The 20,728-nt window shown below is 37.3% G+C and overlaps 1 protein-coding gene across 1 annotated transcript in view; it reads right to left on the reverse strand.

Moving 5' to 3' along the window:
- The window catches only part of SGOL2 (shugoshin-like 2 (S. pombe)), a 54,032-nt gene that overhangs the window by 23,774 nt on the left and 9,530 nt on the right, over positions 1-20,728 (reverse strand). Inside the window, exon 5 of the mRNA XM_011949956.1 lies at positions 17,044-17,129. Within this exon, the coding sequence (XP_011805346.1) occupies positions 17,044-17,129 (86 nt within the window). The remainder of the gene's footprint in view (positions 1-17,043; positions 17,130-20,728) is intronic.

Consider the following 20,728-nt stretch of genomic DNA (forward strand, 5'->3'; position numbering starts at 1 on the left):
CCGTCTCGGCCTCCCAAAGTGCTGGGATTACAGGCTTGAGCCACCGCGCCTGGCCTGAAAGACAAACATTTTCTAAACTGACTTGAAAACACACCAAAAATTTGAAAAGCCCGTATCTATTTTAAAAATTAAATTCATAATTAAAAACTCCAGGCCCGAATTATTTCTCTTGTGAATTCTATTAAACATTAATGAAAAACTACCAATTGTACAAATTCTTTCAAAAATTGAGGAAGACAAATGCTTCTTATCTCATGAGGCCAGCACAACCCTTGTCAAAACCTATCAACGGTTTTTGTAAGAAAATTAAAGACCAATATCCCTTATGTACATAGTATAAAATTTTAAAGAAAGCATTAGCAAATCAAACCCAGCAATATAGAGAAAGAATAATACATCATAACAAATTGGAATTTCTTTTCAGGAATGCAAAGTTTGCATTAGAAAATCCACTGAAGTCACTGTATTAATAAAACAAAGGAGAAAAATAATGATTCTCTCTACAAATGCAAAAATATCATTTGATAAAATTCAATACAAATTTATTATAAAAACTCAGAAAACCAGAAAAAAGGGAACTTCTTCAGCTTGTAAGAAAGGTGCTAACTTTTCAATAGAAAGAGATAGATGCCTGAAGATGATGAAATGACACCTGATGGACCTGTATAGCATTTTAAATATAACAGAATTTGAAGTGAGGGTATAGAAAAAGATATATCATGGAAATATTACACCAAACAAAATAGACTTTAAAGCAGGAACCATTGCTAGAAATCAGAAAAATAAATCGGTCCTAAATGTGAGTACATAATAATAGCTTTAAAATACATACAGCAAAAAATGAGAAAACTAAAAGGAGAAACAGATGAATCCATAATCATAACGGTAGACTTTAATAAACTTCTCTCAATAACTGATAGAATAAACAGACAACAGAAGCAGGAAGGATATGGAAGACTATAATTGACAAACTAGACATGGCTGCCATACATAAAATACAAGGTTCAACAATTGCAAAATACATGTTTTTTTCATGTGCACCCCAAATACTTACCAAATTAGATCAATCTTTGTCCTAATGAAATTCCCAACATACTTCAAAAATCTAAATTCATTTGAATTATGGTCCCTAATTATAGTGGAATTAAGCTAGACATCAACAACAAAAAGTAAAAATAAAAATACCCATCAGCTTAGAAATTAAACAATATACTTGTAAATGATCCATAGGGTCAAATAAAAAATCAGAAAAAAAAATCTTGAACTAAATAATGATATGGTATATCAAAAACTGTGAATCTAGGAGACTGATGATGCATGCCTGTAGTCCCAGCTACTCAGAAGACTAAAGCAGGAGGATCATTTGAATCCAGGAGATCAAGTCCAGCTTGGGCAACAGCACATGAGAACTCATCACAAAATAAACAAAAATTGTGGAACACAGCTAAAGCAGTGATTATAGGAAAATAACCTGAAATACTTATTTTTTTAAAAGAGAGACTGAAAATTGATAATCTATCCCAAGAAGCAACTAATAAGAGTAATAATAATGAAAAGAAAAGCAAAACAGAAAGAAAGAAACAATAAGAAGCAGAATCAATGAAATAGAAAAGAAATATACTAAAACAACAACATAGCTCCAAATGGGACCTTCACAAAGATGAATAAAATTGACAGACCTCTAGAGCAAGACTAATTAAGAAAAACAGTGATGAAACACAAATAACCAGTACTGAGAAAGAAGAGAACCTCACTACATACCCAAAACACATTAAGCACATATCTTGATAATATTATGGACAATTTTATGCCAGTAATTTTAGATGAAATGGTCAAATTCTTTAAAACAATTTAACCTAACATAAGAAGAAATAGGAAATCTGAATATTCTCATACCTATTAAAGAAATGAGATGTTAAGTCAGGCATGGTGGCTCATGCCTGTAATCCCAGCACACTGGGAGGCCGAGGCAGGTGGTTCAACACCAGTCTGGCCAACATGGTGAAACCCTGTCTCTACAAAATATACAAAATTTAGCTGGGCGTGGGGGTGGGCATCTGTAATTCCAGCTACTCGGGAAGCTGAGACAGGAGAACCACTTGAACTCGGAAGGCAGAGGCTGCAGTGAGCCAAGATCGCAGCATTGCACTCTAGCCTGGGTTGCAAGAGTGAAACTCCATCTCAAAAAAAAAGAGATGTTACCAAAACCTTTTCCACAAGAAAACTGCAAGGAAGCCCAGATAACTTCTAAACATTAAAAAAAAAAACATATCCTACACAAATACTACCATAAAACAGAAAAAGAGGTGCGCTTAATTCATTTACAGTGACCAGCATACTATAAATACAAAAACCTGACAAAATCTATTACAAGAAACAAAAATTATAAATCATTGTCATCAACATACAATGATGTAAAATGATGCAAAAATCTTTTTTAAAAATTAGCAATTACAAATTTGTGGCATATCAAAAGGATACTTCATCAGGAACAGTTCATTGTAGAAATGAAATTGTGGTTTAACATTCAAAAATCCTTATAATTCATTATATGAATAAAAAATATTAAAAATCCATAACATTAATAGAAAAAAGAAAAAATTAGTATCTATTCAGTGACAGAAAAAGCATTTGATAAAATTCAGTAGCTATTCATGAAAAACTCTCAGCAAACTGAAAGTACAAGGAAATTTTCATAATCTGATTAAGAGAATCTACAAAAACACAACAGCAGGCATAATATTTAATAACAGGAATACAATATTTAATGGGAACACAATATGAATGCCTGTTCTTACTTCTTTTATTCAATATTTAACAAGTAGCTGGCCAGGCATGGTGGCTCATGCCTGTAATCCCAGCACTTTGGGAGGCCAAGGTGGGCAGATCACAAGGTCAAGAGATTGAGACCACCCTGGCCAACATGGTGAAACCCCGTCTCTACTAAAAATACAAAAATTAGCCAGGCATGATGGTGTGTGCCCGTAGTCCCAGCTGCTCGGGAGGCTGAGGCAGGAGAATCGCTTGAACCCGGGAGGCGGAGGTTGCAGTGAGCCGAGATCACACCATTGCACTCAAGCTTGGTGACAGAGTGAGACTCTGTCTCAAAAAAAGGAAAAAAAAAAAAAAAAGTAGCCAATGCGACATAAGAAAAAATAAAAGCCAAAACCTGGAAATAAATAAATAAATATAAAAGAAAAGCCTATATACTAGGAGGTTGGGGGGAATAAAACTGCCCTTATTCACAAATAGTAAAATTATATTCACAAACTATTAGAATAGCAAGGTCACTGGAAACAATGTCAATATCCAAAAATCATATTGCTATATACTAACATCAAGAAGAATATTAAATTTAAAAAGCAGAGCTTCTCTGCCTATGGGGTAGCCATTTCTTATTCCTTTACTTTCCTAATAAACTTGCTTTTACTTTAAGGATTTGCCTTGAATTCTTTCTTGCGTGAGATCCAAGAACCCTCTCTTGGGGTCTGGATCAGGACGCTTTCCAATAACATCTTCCCGGCAAACCATGAAGGGACGATACTGAGGAGACCCCTGACCCAAAGGAAATAGACCGCAGCACCAATTGGCCAACTTTGGGTAAGTACCCAGGTAAAGGATGGGATTGGGTTACAGGCCCAACTTAGGGGAGTCAGAGTCTCTCCTAAGACAGAGTAGGTTAAAGGTCCCTCTTAATAAAAGGCAAGGATGCTTCACTGAACTTCAGTTTGAGGCCCAACTAATGAGGGTTAGAGTCCCTTCTAAGATGTAGGGATTAGAGATTAGAGGCCCCCCATCAGTAAAGTCCCTCTTGGCTAAGAACAAATTTGGAATTATGGGATGTTAACCACTCTTCTCTTTGGATTAATTTGCCTTCCACTCTTTGCAGATGGCTGTGGGTGACAGGATTAGGCATGCACAGGTTCATGGGACATGGGGAGCTTTTTCCTCCCCTAAAGGGGGAAACCTGAGAGCTGATGGGACTTCTGGAAAAGATCCTTCGCAACTGACAAGTGGCCACCTGAACTTTTGATTCAGTGTCATTGCAATGAGTGGGTCTTTCTCTGGCTTCCCTGAGCTTTTTGCCTTCCCCACTTTGCCACAGGCAATCTTTCTGTCTCTCTCTCTCTATCTCTGTCTCTCTCTCTCTCTCTCTCCCCCTCTCTCTTGGCCAGGAGTTTTGGAGTTGATGTCACAGTCAGCTCTAAAAATTGTTTTGAGCAGTTAAAAGCCTTTGCAAGCTCAAAATTGGCTGCTGTAGGGTCCTTCTGGGAAGGGCAATGGAAACTGCCCAATGCTGTAGCTTACTGGCTAAGGCTTTGTGTTTTCACTATCACAGCCTGGGTCCAATTCCCAGCTTAGGGAATGAGTACTTTCTGGCTGATATCTGTGTGACCTTTATCATTTGTTGATTCTCTTCCCCTACATGTATGACTTCTGGCTTCCCTTCTTGAATCTTCCTTTCTCTGAGCTACCTTTGGAGATTCTAGATCTTGTAAAAACTGCTTACCACCTCTTTGAAAATACTTTGTACATTCGTGGTTAAGTCATAACTTTAGGCTTTTTGGTTTCACCTGGGAGGTTATCTTTGGTAAAATTCAAAAGCAAGAAATATTGGCTGCTTGGCCTGGCTAAAATCAGGTAGTAAGAGATTTAAAAGGACTTTATAAAAGAGCACTATGACTAAAAGTCAGTAGATAATTAAAAGCAGATATTCGACTAAGCACGGTGGCTCAAGCCTGTAATCCCAGCACTTTCGGAGGCCGAGGTGGGCAGATCACCTGAGGTCAGGAGTTCGAGACCAGCCTGGCCAACGTAGTGAAACCCCATCTCTACTAAAAGTACAAAAATTAGCCAGGCTTGGTGGTGGGTGCCTGTAATCCCAGCTACTCAGGAGGCTGAGGCAGGAGAATTGCTTGAACCCAGAAGGTGGAGGTTGCAGTGAGCCAAGATTGCACCACTGCACTCCAGCCTGGGCGACAAGAGTGAGACTCCGTCTCAAAACAAACAAACAAAAAAAGCGGATATTCAAGCTCTAATAGCTTGAGACTCCTTGGGGAAAACAGAGGCAGCGCCACAGACCCTGTTTTGGGAAAAACCTGTTTACCTCATGAAACCCCAGGAATTGAAAGTTGATAGATCTCTCTCAAAATCTAAGGCTGTATTCTGTTTTGCATTGTGTTATCTGATGTTTTTGACTTTTGGGGGTATCAGAAATTCTTTGCATTATGAGAGAACATTGGTGTGTAATAATTTGGTAGGAAATATGTTTCTGGGGATAGCTAATGGCAGTATGGCAGGGATACTCGGCTCTTTGCATGTTTGGATCAGAAAAGCATGCTCTTGACCACCTGGAAGGTATGGAATGTCCTCACCTCCCACTACCACTGAGAAATAATACTCCCCTGGGGGATGGGCTAATCACAGAATGGGCTGATTGGTTTTGGGTTGCTTTGTAAAAAATGCATAGTAAAATCATTGTACTGTCTTGTTCTGTAGAATTTCTCATTTTTTTGGGATCCAGGATCTGGTATAAAAATGGGACCCTTAATTTGGAGGGATTTATTTTGCCTTCCAGCTAGCTATACCTGCTTATTAGGCCCTAGATACTGTATGTTTGAAATGGAAACTTAAAAACTAGCAAATGAAAAATCTTACAACTACTGGATCTTCTTTTATCTGTCTGTGTATTTATGTGTGTGGTGTGTGTGATATGAAAGGGCTTTAACTGGCTTAAAAATAATAAGCGCTTAAATAAAACATTTTGTCAGAAAAGTAAAAAGTGTAATGCCTTTTGGTTCATGTGACATAACTAATCTTTGGGAAAATATTATAAAAAGTCATGGGAATGTGAATTTTGTTTGCCTCATTTAGAGGGTTAAAGGATTGTTTTGAATTAGGATAAAGCTGAAGGTTCGAGCAAGTTGTGGAGGTTTGTGAAAAATTAATCTTGTAAAAAAGTTCTGTGTGAGAACATATTAGCTAAAGTTAAAGGCGTATTATTCAGTCTTTCCATAAATTGAACATTAGAATAAAAGCATAACAGGTTTTTCTTAGAGCACTGATCTGCTCTTTAAAAAAAAATTTTTTTTAAAGGTTGTAAAAGGTTTGAGAGTCTTACCTTATGGTCAAACTGAAGATTGAATACATTTGTGTATAAGGTTTTATTAAGAATAGAGTTTGACATAAATAATGCACTAATGCAGTGGTGAAATTTGGCTTATTTGGTATGAAAATCTTACAGGAAACACTGTCGAATATGAAACAGTGTTTGCCTTTCTTTGTGCTTATATAAATGTTACTGGTATGTGTTCCAAAATTATAGAAAATTCCTATAACTTTGATATGGTTTAGTGTATGTTATTAATCATTATAACTATTATGTAAAATTGTTGTATGTCATAGAAGAAACCAAAATTTCCTTGTCAATTGTGGCTTTAATAATGGCTGTCTAACTAAGACTTTTTGTCACCTACAGACAATTGTCTTGTTTTAATCCTCTTCAAAAGATAGTTTATAATCAGCTATAGGACTTTGACAGGTGCTCCTGAATGCAAGTTTCTAGTAACTTTGGAGGTTGTGACATTAGAACAGAGGAAAAAACTTTCAGTACTCATGGAGAGTGGAAATGTTCATGAATATTAAATAGGACAGTATTTAACTGCATGGACTAAACTAATGCAAGTCTGAAGTAATCTTTTTTGACTTTTTGCTTGAAACATTGATGATCCTTTCTTTTGTTTTTTAGTGTAAACAAAATTTTTCTTTTGAGCTATTTACAGCTTTTAAAATTGAGTAAATTATACTCCTGTGAATAAAATTTGGAGCATGTTTGTTTCTCTCTACCTGATTTCTTCAGAATTTGAAAACTAGTTGTGAATATTCTCTTTTTTTTTTTTTGAGACGGAGTCTCGCTCTATCGCCCAGGCTGGAGTGCAGTGGCCGGATCTCAGCTCACTGCAAGCTCCGCCTCCTGGGTTTACGCCATTCTCCTGCCTCAGCCTCCTGAGTAGCTGGGACTACAGGCGCCCGCCACCTCGCCCGGCTAGGTTTTTGTATTTTTTAGTAGAGACGGGGTTTCACCGTGTTAGCCAGGATGGTCTCAATCTCCTGACCTCGTGATCCGCCCGTCTCGGCCTCCCAAAGTGCTGGGATTACAGGCTTGAGCCACCGTGCCCGGCCTTAGTTGTGAATATTCTTAATTTATGGCAATATGGTTGTTTGTATAAGTACAATAAGAATCTGTTTTCTTGTGCAACAGGACACAGTTGGAAAAACTGGTTATTTTACCAAGGCATTGACTGGAATGGTGTGCTTTCCTTTAAGGAATCAAATTTGACTTAGAGAGCCAATAAAGGCCCATTGGGAAAACTGGCCTCATACCTTGTCTACACAATCCCTGCACAGGTTTTTTGACCTGTAAGTAAATAATATCATTTTCTGACAGGCCCAGGAGCCCCAAGTTATCTTGGGACCTCAAGAAGAGAGGAATTTACTCAAGTTCTAGGTATTGGAGGGTACAAACCCATGGCTGGGCTCAGCTTCAAAAAAGTCTCATCTGAGATTCTTTATGGAACAGCATTCCATCAAAGCCAATTTAAAAAGAACTTATGTTCTTTTTAGACTCTGCTTATTCCTGTGAGCCCATCAGTGTTTTCTGGCTGCTGCTCAAAAGAAACAAGAGGGACAGGTAATGTAGAAATCTCTATCAGTATTCTAATTCCGGACATGTTTTGGAATCAGTTAGTGACTCCCTATTAGCTTGGTTCCAACAATTGCCCAGTTCATGGAAAGTCTTCTTATTTAGTTTACTTGGGATAATTTTACTTATTTTGCTTTACTGTTGTAGAATATATTGCTGTTGTACTCCTTGTGTAGGAATGCAGGATGGGCTCCCTTAATGTTTTCTGAAATGGAACACTTATTAATCTTCCAGGTATCACCTTTTGTCAGAACTCAAGAGTTATGAATGGCCCTCACCATACTGTTGCCTTCTGACTGAGCTCCTCTCTACCCGAATACAAGAGAACAGTTAGGCAGGAATATCATCACCCCTATATTCAGCCTGAAGAAGTTACACAAGATGAATTTTCATCCCTCTACAACCCTTAGGATTAAGGATTCCCTTGTAAAAGGAGGGGAGGGGGCAGATGTATCAGAGGTATTTGAGCCACAGCAACTCCTTCTTGAACAGGGGATAGCTAAAATAAGGCTGAGAGCTACTGGGCTGCACTCCCAGGAGGTTAAGGCATTCTTAGTCAATGGATGAGACAGGAGATCAGCAAAAGGTACAGGTCACAAAGACCTTGCTGATAAAACAGCATGCAGTAAAGAAGCCGGCCAAAACCCACCAAAACCAAGATGGTGACAAAAGTGACCTCTGGTCATCCTCACTGCTCATTATATGCTAATTATAATTTATTAGCATGCTAAAAGACACTCCCACCAGCACCATGACAATTTACAAACGCCATGGTAATGTCAGGAAGTTACCTTATATGGTCTAAAAGGGGAGAAAACCTCAGTTCCAGGAATTGCCCACTTCTTTCCTAGAAAACTTATGAATAATCCACCCCTTGTTTAGCATATGATCAAGGAATAACTACAAGTAACCTTGGTTGAATAGCCCATGCCACTGCTCTGCTTATGGAGTAGCCTTTCTTTACTCCTTAACTTCACTAGTAAACTTGCTTGCACTTAAAACACAAACAAACAAAACCCAGTAACATTCAGAATATCATTTAAGAATATAAAATAAAGCTGAGCACTGTGACACACAACTGTAATATGCCATTGTATATATATATCTTCCATACTTTATCCACACATCTGTTGATGGGTGCTTAGGTTGATTCCACATGTTGGCTATTGTGAATAGTGCTGCAATAAACATGGGAGTGCAGATAGCTCTTTGATACACTGATTTCCTTTTTTTTTTGGATATATACTCAACAATGGAATTGCTAGATCATATGGAAGTTATATTTTTAGCTTTTTGAAGAACCTCCATGCTATTCTGCATAGTGGCTATATTAATTTACATTCCTACCAGTATATGAGGATTCCCCTTTTTGCAAGCAGTTTTTTTTTTTTCTACTTAGTTGTTTAAGCTCCCAATATATGCTGGTTATTAATCCTTTCTCAGAGAGACAGTTTGCAAATATTTTCTCACATTATATGGGCTGTCTCTTCACTTTGTTGATTGTTTCCTTTGCTGTGCAGAAGCTTTTTAGCTTGATGTAATAATCTTAATTGTCTATTTTTGCTTTGGTTGCCTGTGCTTTTGAGGTCTTACACAAGACATTTTTGCCCAGATCAAGTCCTGAAGTGTTTCCCCAATGTTTTCTTCTAATAGTTTCATAGTTTTGGGTCTTAGATTCAAATCTTTTATCCATTTTGATTTGATTTTTGTGTATGGTGAGAGATAGGAGTCTAGTTTCATTCTTCTACATATAGTTATCCAGTTTTCCCGGCACCATTTATTGAAGACACTATTCCTTTTTAAGTTTCTGCTTTGTAGAAGATGAGTTGGTTTTAAATGAATGCATTTATATCTGGGTTCTCTGTTCCATTGGTATCTATGTCCATTTTTATGCCAGTACCATGCTCTTTTGGTTACTACAGCTTTGTAATAAATTTTGAAGTCATGTAGTGTGATGCCTCCAGCTTTGTTCATTTTGCTCAAGATTGCTTTGGTTACTCAGGGTTTTTTGTGGGTCCATATAAATTTTAGGATTTTGCCCCCTTATTTCTGTGAAGAATGTCATTGGTATTTTGATATGAATTGCATTGAATCTGTAAATTGCTTTGGGTAGTATTTTAACAGTATTAATTCTTCCAATCCATAAGCATGGAATATCTTCCCTTTCTTGGTGTCCTATTTCTTTCATCAGGGTTTTGTCATTTTCCTTCTATAGAACTTTCACTTCTTGTGGTTAGATTGATTCCTAGGTATTTCATATTTTTGTAGCTATGATAAATGGGATTGCTTTCTTGACTTCTTTTTCTGATTGTTCGCATATACATGCTACTAATTATGTTGATTTTGCATCCTGCAACTTCACTGAATTCCCTTATGGGTCCTAACAGCTTTTCAGTGGAGTCTTTATAAGATCAGGCCATCTGCAAACAAGGCTAATTTGACTCCTTCCTTTACAATGTGGATGCCCTTTATTTTCTTTTCTTGCTTAGTTGCTCTGGCCAGTACTTCAGGCATTCCGTTGAAGAGCAGTGAAAGTGGGCATTCTTGTCTTGTTCCAGTCTTCAAAGTACAATGCTAGATGTGGGTTCATCATAGATGGTCTTTACTATTTTTAGGAATATTCTTTTTACACCCATTTTGGTGTATCAAAAAGGGATGTTGAATTTTACCAAAAGCTGTTTGGCATCTATTGAAATAATCATACAGTTTTTGTTATTGTTTCTGTTAATGTGATGAATCACATTGATTGATTCATGTATATGCTGAGCCATTCTTACAACCCTAGCATGAATCTCACTTGATCATGGTGAATGTTCTTTTTAATGTGTTGTTGAATTTGACTTGCTAATACTTTGTTGAGGATTTTTGCATCTATGTTCATCAGTGATATTGGTCTGTAGTTTTCTCTTTTCGTTGTGTCCTTGTCTGGTTTTGGTATTAGGGTAATGCTGGCCTTGTAGAGTGAGTTTGGAAGTATTCCCTCCTTTTCAAAGCATTTTAGTGGGATTCATCATCACTGTTCTTTAAATTTTTGGTAGAATTCAGCAGTGAATCCATCAAGTCCTGGGCTTTTCTTTTTTTGAGACAGGGTGTTGCTCTGTCACCAGAGCTGGAGTGCAGTGGTGTGAACACTGCTCACTGCAGCCTCAACTTCCCAGGCTCAAGCAGTCCTCCCACCTTAGCCTCCCGAGTAGCTGGGACCACAGGATTAGCTGCCACACCCAGCTAATTTTTTATTTTGTAGGGACTGGATCTTGTTATATTGCCCAGGCTGGTCTCAAACTCCTGGCCTCAAGCAATCCTCATGCCTTGGCCTCCCAAAGGGCTGGGATTATAGGTGTGAGCCACTGTGCCCCAGCCTGGGCTTTTCTTCAATGGGAGAGTTTTTCTTATAGCTTCAATCTCATTACTTGTTATTGGTTTGTTGAGGTTTTCTATTTCTTTATGGTTTAATCTTGGTAGGTTATATGTGTCCAAAAATGTATTCATCTCTTCCACATTTTGTGATTTGCTGGTGTATAATTATTCATAATCATCTATAATAATTATATTTCTGAGGTCTGAGTTATATCTCATCTCTTTTTTGATTTTATTTATTATAGTCCTCTCTTTCAGTCTAGCTAAAGGTTTGTCAATGTTGTTTATCTTTTCAAAAAACCAACTTTTCATTTTGTTTATCTTCTATACTTTTTTAGTCTCAATTTTATTTATTTCTGCTCTGATCTTTATTATTTCTTCTGCTAACTTGGGATTTGCTTTGTTCTTGCTTTTCTAATTCCTTGACATGTATTTTTAGGTTGTTTATTGGAAATGTTTCTCCTTTTTTGACATAGGCATTTATTGCTATAAACTTCCCTTTCAGTATTGCTTTTGCCATACCCCATACACTTTGCTATGTTGTATTTCCCTTTTCATTTAGGAAATCTTTTAATTTCCTTCTTTCTTTCTTCTTTGGCCCACTGGTTGCTTAGGAACATGTTGTTTATTTTCCATTTGTGTGTGTATTTTCCAAAGTTCCTCTCATTATTGATTTCCAGTTTTCTTCCATTGTGGTCAGAGAAGATACTGGATATGATTTATATTTTTTTGAACTTGTACAGACCTGTTTGTGCCTAAGATACGGTCTATTCTGAAAAATATTCCATGTGTTGATGAAAAGAATGTGTATTCTGCAGCAGTTGGGTGAAATGTTCTGTAGATGTCAGTTAGAACTACTGTATCTAGTGTGCAGTTTATGCTGTTTCTTTGTTGATTTTCTGTCTGGATGATCTGTCCACTACTGACAGTAGGATGTTAAAGCCCCCTACTATTACTGTATTGCAGTTTCTCTCTCCCTTTACATCCATTAATGTTGGCTTTATATGGAGCTTCAGTGTTGAGTCCATAGATATTTATAATTGTTATATCCTCTGGTTGAATTGACCTTTTAATCATATAGTGACCCTCCTTCACTGCCAGTTTTTACAGTCTTTGTAGTTTATCTTATCTGCCATGAGTACAGCTATTCTTGCTCTTTATTGTTTTCTAGTTGCATGGAATATCTTTTTCCAGCCCTTCTTCACTTTCAGTCTATATGTGTCTTTATAGGTGAAGTGGGTTTCTTGTAGGAAGCACATAGGTAGGTCTCATTTATTTATCCATTCAGCTACTCTATGGCTTTTAATTGAAGAACTGAGACAATTTACATAAAAACACACAAAATAATTCTATAATTTAACTCCATCCTCCAACATTTTGTCTTTTAGTTGTATCAATTTACATATCTTTATATTATCTATTAACAGGTTGGTATAGTTTTGATACATTTATCTTTAGGGCTTCATACTAGAGTTTGAGTGGATTGCACACCATAAATACAGTTAACAAAGTATTCTGGGTTTGTCTGTGTACTTAATTTTACCAGTGGGTTTTATACTTTAAAAAGTTTCCTTTTGCATGGTAGTGTTTTTTTCTTTCAGATTGAAGAATTCCCTTCCGCATTTCTTGCAAGATGGGTCTTGGTAGCAGTCAGTTTCCTTGGCTTTTGTTTATGCGTGAAAGACTTTAGCTCTCCTTTAAATTTGCATGACAATTTTTGAGTGCTTTGAAAATGTTGTTCTACTCCCTCCTGGCCAGCATGGTTTCTGTGGAGAAGTCTGTTGCTCCATGAATTGGAGCTCCTTTATCTGTTATTTGCTTCTTATCTCTCATTGCTTTTAGGATCTTCTCTTTGTCTTTGACCTTTGAGAGTTTGATTATTATATGCCTTGGAGTAGTCTTATTTGCATTGAATCTGTTTGGTGTTCTCAGGCCTTCCTTTACCTGGATATGTATATCTTTCTCATGTCTTGAAAAATTTTCTGTTATTATTTCTTTGAATAAGCTTCCTATGCCTTGCTCATGCTCGGCTCTCTCTTAAACACTAATAATTCTTAGATTTGGTCTTTTGGGGTAATTTTTTGTATCTTGTAGGCACTCTTCATTCCTTTTCCTTCTATTTATTTTTCTTCTCTGACTGTGTATTTTCAAATAGCCAGCTCACCGATTCTTTCCTCTGTTTGGTTCATTCTGCTATTAAGAACCTCTAAAGAGTTTTATAGTTCAGCAAATGTATTTCTCAGTTCCAGGATCTCTTTGTTAATTTTCTCTGATAAATTTCTGAGCTGCTTTTCTGTGTTATTTTGGAGATCACTGAGTTTCCTTAAAACTACTATTTAGAATTCTTGGTCCAAGAACTCACAAATTGCCACTTCATTAGAAGCACTAAATTTCTGCCTTTTGTCCTTTTGGGAAGGTCATGGTTCCTTGTTTGCTGTAGTTTCTTGTGCATATATGTCTATGTCTTTGCCTTGAAGGATTAGTTATTTATTCCAGTTTGCTTTGTCCAGCTTGTTTTGGATTTTATTGAATATATCTGCTTAGCAAATCTTTACTGCTAGTTTGCTGCCTCTTTTTTGGCTCTAGGTGGTGCCTTCAACCTAGGTTCACATTGGAGCTAGTAAATGGTTTGACCACTGCCTGTCTCAAAATGGGGGAGGTCCCAAAGGGTTTAGGACAGCAGTGTGGGAAGGCTAGCTAGGAGTTCACACCCAGGGGACCTGGGGAATGTACCTCCTACAACCACTCTCATTTGGTGCTTGCTTTGGCTGAGTTACAGAGCAGAGTTTCTGGGCTGGGGATTGTAGTCCAGCCTTGCTTGTTTGTCTCTGCCTGTCCTCAGGATATTTCTCCCTTCAGGCAGTCACAATACTACCCGTCAGTTAAGGGAAGGACAGTTCTCCTGACAGGGAACTGAAGAAGGTGGGGAAGCTGGCTGACCATTTCAATTTTGCTTTTTCCAGTACAGAAACTGTGAGTTGAGGGGAGATTTTCCGCACAGTTGGGGCCTGGCAGAATGGGAGGGAGGGGCATCACACATGTGTAAGTGCAGTTCTCCTACCATCTGCTCAGAGTTTTTACACCTCTCTTTGGCCTCAGGAAGTATCTCATCTAGCTTGAGCTCTGGGCTGTTGCTGGTGGAAGATCTTGGCACTGTATTTGTTTGTTTGTTTTTGTTGGGGCAAGAGAAGCCAGCTTATTTTACACTGACATTTTAGAACCAGAACCAATAAAGATTTTCTTTAAAGGACACAAAAGTTAGTAACCAAAAAGGGGGGTGAGGGAGAAGATACACACCTCCCCGCCGCAAACAAAGTTGGATTTCATAAAGAGCTACTTTTCATCTAAAGACACCATTAAGAGAACAAAGGGGCAAGCCACAGAGTAGAAGATACACAAAGAATATGCCAGGCATAGTGACTCACACCTATAATCCTAGCACTTTGGGAGGTTGAGGTGGGCAGATCACTTGAGCTCAGGAGTTCAAGGCTAGCCTGGGCAACATGGCAAAACCCTGTCTCTACAAAAAGTACAAAAATTAGCCAGGCATGGTGGCATGCATCTGTAGTCCCAGCTACTTGGGGGACTGAGGAGAGAGGATCGCTTGAGCCTGAGAGGTCAAGGCTGTAGTGAGGTGAGATTGCACCACTGTACTCCAGGCTGGGTGACAAAGTGAGACCCTGTCTTATATACAAAAAAATGTATACAAAGAACGCCTTAAAAAGTATGACAGATAACCCAACAGAAAGTAAACATATGAAGATACTTAACTTCTTAGTTATCAGGAAAATTAAAAATAAAACCTCCACATGATACCACTACACACCCCTCAAAATGACTAAAAAGAAAAAGACAGACAATAACAAGAATTGTTGAGGATATAGAACAACAGGAATCCTCATATATTGTTAGTAATAATGTATATTGGTATAACTCCTTTAGAAAACTACTTAGCAGTTTCTCCTGAAGCCAAAGAGATATAACTATATATCCCAAGTAATTCTACTCCACACTATATACCTAACAGAATATGTGCATACCTTCATCAAAAGGCATATATGTGGCAGCCCTATTTGTAATAGATAAAAACTAGAAAACCAGGTCAGGTGTGGTGGCTCATGCTTGTAATCCCAGCACTTTCAGAGGCTGAGGTGGGAGGATTACTGGAAGTCAGGAGTGAGACCAGCCTGGCCAACATGGTAAAATCCTGTCCCTACTAAAAATACAAAAATTAGCCAAGCAGAGTGGTGAGTGCCCATAATCCCAACTACTTGGGAGGCTAAGGCAGGAGGATCACTTGAACCCGGGAGGTGGAGGTTGCAGTGAGCCGAGATCGTGCCACTGCACTCCAGCTTGGGTGACAGAGCAAGACTCTGTCTCAAAAAAACAAACTGGAAAACCAACAAAATGTTCACCATAAGAAAAATGGATACATTGTAGTATAATCATATAATGGAATACTATACAGCAATGAGAACAAATAATTCACAACTACATACAGCAATATGGATGAATCTCACAAACAATGCTGGGCAAAATAAGACAGAGACAAACATACATACTGTATAATTTCATTATATGAAGTTCAAAACCGTGCAAAATTAATCAATTTATAATTAGAAGTCAGCATAATATTTATCCTTGGGTAGGTGTTGGGTAGTGGGTAATGACTAGAAAGGGACACAAGGAAGTATCTGAGATGTTGGTAATATTCTGTTTCTTGTTCTGGGTATTTGTTACACAACAGTGTTCACTTGGTGAAAATCCACCATGTCTGAATATGTACAATATAATTCCAACAAAAGTTCACTTAAAAACACACAATACAATTTTTTGGAGGATAAGTGGACACTTGATTTGCATATCTATATGAAACAATATGTGAATAATGACAACATACTTTTGAAAAACTACTAAGGATCTAATAAACAACAAAATTTACTATTTTAAAATTATAACAATTAAAATGTACTGGTACAAAATGGTAGTAACACACATAATAGGCAAGTCAATGGAACTAACTATAATCAATAGAAAGTGATACAGTAAATATGAGAGTTTTTACTATGGCATAGATAGCATTTCAATAAATAAGTACATTTACTTGTACACTTAAGTAAAAGCATTAAATCTATAAGTTATATATAATAGAAAGAACATTTCTAAAAGAGATAAGAGGATTTTGGTCAATGCTATCAATTCATTCAATCATTTTGCCTTTCTGAGCGTCACTGACTGACTTGTAAAATGATAGATTTGAAATAGGGTGCTTTCTATAACTTATAATCAAATTAATCAAAAATAAGAATTGTGGACAGGAGGAGAAGAGCAAAGACAAAAGTTAATTTTTTTTGTTTGTTTTGTTTTTGAGAATGAGTCTTGCTCTGTCACCCAGGCTGGAGTGCAGTGGCGCAATCTTGGCTCACTGCAAGCTCTGCCTCCTGAGTTCATGCCATTCTCCGGCCTCAGCCTCCTGAGTAGCTGGGATTACAGGCGCCCACCACCACACCTGGCTAATTTTGGGGTTTCACTGTGTTAGCCAGGATGGTCTTGATCTCCTAACCTCGTGATCCTCCCAACTCAGCCTCCCAAAGTGCTGGGATTACAGACATGAGCCATCATGCCCGGCCAGCTGACAAAAGTTAATTTTAAAGCTTAGGACAGTACACAAGATAATAAAGGTAGAAACAGTCATCAGATTTACCCAGGAAAAATCAATACGAGGCCAGGTGTGAACTAGATGAAAAGAAAAAAAAGAACTGTAAAGTGGCAAGGCATTACAAATAAACCTGGTTTGGGGATTGAGTGTAAGTTTCCTCAAATTCCTAGAGAAACAACCTATAGCAAGACACTACAAACTACCTCATTTCTACCTTAGTAGATAACTACAGGTTGATGATCCTGAACATTGTACAATACAAACACTAATTGTGTTATATAAAATCTATATACTCTGAACTAGTGTAATTCAAGCCCATATTTACCTTGCAAATGGAAGACGCATCAACTTGCACTGTTTACTAATTCGTTTCTTCTTGCTAGCTGACAGTAGAAAGGAACTCTGATGGAACTATTTTTGAAAAGAATAAAGAAAACAGAAAGTTTCTAACCTTATTAAATCATGTTAGTTATCACAGTACCAAATTATACAATGACATTAATAGTAAAAGAACATTTCTTGCATTTGCCTTTAATAGTTTAATGAGAATAATGTGATAAGGTTAAAACACAGTTCATCCTTAATTATGCCAACGAAAGATAATCACTGCCAATATTTTGGTAAATAACCTCAACATTCCTCCATGTGTAGGAATAAATACATGACTATACCTACACAAATACAATATCTTTACATACATGCAATATGTTTATATCTATGTATGTGTTATGTAATATTTTATTGAATTTTATAATACATCTTTTAAATGGCCTTTTAAAATTCAAAATCTGGGTGATTTTAATATATCTTTTATATATTTGCTTATCCACATTTCTAAATTTTCAGATACAAACATGTTTTTAATTATTAATAAAGACCAGAAAATTAGGCAACACACAACCATGTTTCTTATTACAGAGCTAAGCTGTAATAGAAACAAGGGAATGGCACCAAATTATCAAGCTGATTTTAAAATTCATATGAAAATGCAAAAGACCTAGAATAGCTAAAACAACAACAACAACAACAAAAACTTTGAAAAAGAAAAAAGTTAGGAGGGTTACAGTAATTGAGGCAGTGTAGTGTTATCATAATCATAGACAAATAGATCAATGACATAGAACTGAGAGTCCAGAAATGGATTCACATATATTTGGCCAACTAATTTTTGACAAAAGCACAAAGGTCAAATGGGGAACCTAAACTTCCACACTCACCAGGCTATAATAAGACAACTCTTTTCCAAATCTGGCGTACCATCAAAAAAGGCTTGGGACAGCCCAGTGTTAGAGTACATCCCCGCCCAGCAATGTCAGTGGAGGACATATTTGGATCTCCATCCTGTTTCATATTCTTTTTATGAGATGGTCAGTTGGGTGCAGCCATCAAAAGAAGGCAGAGACTCAGGAAAAAAATAAAGTTTATTATACTCACAGGTCCTACAGACAAGAGGTACAGCAGGCCATGCAGAGCCACACAGAAAAGACACTAGGATGGTCAGGAGGCAGAAGATGGGAATGAGGGGAAGGTTTAGGCCAGAGCCTATTACCGGAGTTTCCACAGGAAAGGCAAGGCAGGGCAGGGTGAATAGTCTAGAATTGGCTAGTTTGAATAATTCTGGCAGGCTCTAAGACATAGGAGAGGTAGGTCCCTGGTTGCCTAGTACCTGACCCAGGGACAATCAAAGCAGAGGACCACTGCCTCCTGAGATATAAGGGCCAGACAGGGGAGGTATGGCTCTGGATTAGTTAGCTTGCATATCAAAAGTGCTATGGTTTGACTGTCTCCTCCAAAACTCATGTTGAAACTGAATTACCATTGTGATGGTATTAAGAGGCAGGACCTTTAAGAGGTAATTATGTCATGAGGGCTCTGCCCTCACGAATGGATTAATGCTGTTATTGCAGGAGTGGGTTAGTTACAGGAGTCTGGTCTCCTTTTCTGTCTTGCATGCTTTCTCACCCTTCCACCTTCTATCATGGGATGACACATACCAGATGTTAGCATCATGCTCTTGGACTTCCTAGCCTCCAGAACTGTGAACCAAATGAATCTCTGTTCTTTATAAATTACCCAGTCTTTTTAGAGAATGAAATCTCAAATGAAAAAAAGAAAAGAAAATGATAAATTACCCTATATGTGGTATTCTGTTATAGCAGCAGAAAACAGACTAAAACAAAAGACAAGCTCCTGGCTGGTCCCTTGCTATCTCTAAAAATTGGCTAGCCCTGAGAAGGGCAGTGTCTCCAGCCAATAATATTTTAAAAGATGTAAAAACATCGTAATACACAGAAAATAAAATGTATATATGCTATACATCCCCATTCAGTGATAGGAAGGAGTTCCCCTCCCTCTCCTCTATGGTGGGGATAGAAGTGGTTTAATAAAGAACTAGGATTTTCATCACTCTTCAGGAGTAACAACCTCCCCCCTTCATTATCCTCCTCATCCTCATGTCAGCAGAGGCCATGAAAGTAATGAGGTGCCCTTCCCTGTTCCAGCGACAGTGGTGTCAGCCTGAACTCCCAGCTCCACTCATCAGTTATGCCCACCACAGTGCTGTCAACAGAGGCTGAATGGGAAGTCTAAACTTCAGTACCCACTTGGCAGTAGGCAGCACCTCCCCTTACCACCAGTGTAGTGTCAAAGGAGGTCTCCTTAAACAGAAGATGGAAATAAGATCGAATGTCTTATAATGCACCTAAAATGTCCCAAGATACAATCAAAAATCAATCACTCGTCATGCCAAAGATCAGGTAACTCTAAATTTTAATGAGAAAGGATAATAGATACCAACACTGAGATGACACAAATGTTGGAATTATCTGACGAAGATTTTAAAAAAGGTATCATAACAATGCTTCAACAAGCAATTACTAACATGCTTAAAACAAATGAAAAAATGGAACATCTCAGCAAACAAATAGATGTAAAGAGCCAAATGGAGCTCAGAACTTAAAAATGTAATTACCAAATAAAACAAATTAAATGGGCTCAACAGCAAAACCAAGAAAACAAAAAGGGGAAAAATCTGTGAACTTGGAGATAGAACAATAGAAATTACCCAAACTGAACAAGAGAGAAAAGAGACTGAAAAAAATAACAGAGGGTTAGGGATTTGTGGAATAGCAAAAAAGATAAAACATTCATGTCATCAGAGTCCTAGAAGGAAAGGAGAAAGAGAAAGAGTTCAGGACTGGAAAAGTATTTGGGGACATAATGGTTGAACATTTTTCCAAACTTGATAAAGACATCAACCTACAAATTCAAGAAGCTGAGTGAACCTCAAAAAGATAAACCCAAGGAAATTCATGGCAAAACACATCAAAGTCAAAATTCTCAAAACTAAAGACAATTTAAAAAATTGAAAGTATTGAGAGAGAAATGGCATCTTACCTACAGTTAACAATAAAAAAAGCATTGACTCAAAGTGAGAAAAGTAACAATGAACCACAAAAAGGCAAAATAACTTATTAAAAATAAAAGCAAAAAATGTTTGAAACATCAAACATTAAATTAGAAAGATGGTTCTTTCAAAAAAGAATAAAATAAAATAGAAAAACCACAACAACCTAAGACAGTGGGGGGGCGGGGGGAGGATAGACAAATAAAAGCCCAAATACACAAAATTAATCAACTGGGGAAATACAACACAGACGAAATTAAAGAATAATGACAGACTACTCTGGTCAACTCTGTGAATATCAGTTAAAAAGCTTAGATTAAACAGATAACTTTCTAAAGAAAAATAATTCAATAAAACTAAATACGAAAGAAAGACATTTTCCTAAGGGGACCAATATCCATAGGATAAATAAAGTCAACAAAGAGCTACTATCACTCTCATCAAAAAAGTCCCAGGTCCAGATGGTTTCACAGAATAATTCTACCAAAACTTTAAAGAAAAACAATTTTAATACTGTATCACTTTTCAAGAACACAGAAGAAGAAAGACATCCAAATTCTTTTTATGAGCTTAGTATATATATAATTGTTATCAATGCCTAAAG

This window comes from Colobus angolensis, unplaced genomic scaffold (genome assembly GCF_000951035.1).
Source record: "Colobus angolensis palliatus isolate OR3802 unplaced genomic scaffold, Cang.pa_1.0 Scaffold30, whole genome shotgun sequence".
In the NCBI taxonomy this organism is placed as follows: domain Eukaryota; kingdom Metazoa; phylum Chordata; class Mammalia; order Primates; family Cercopithecidae; genus Colobus; species Colobus angolensis.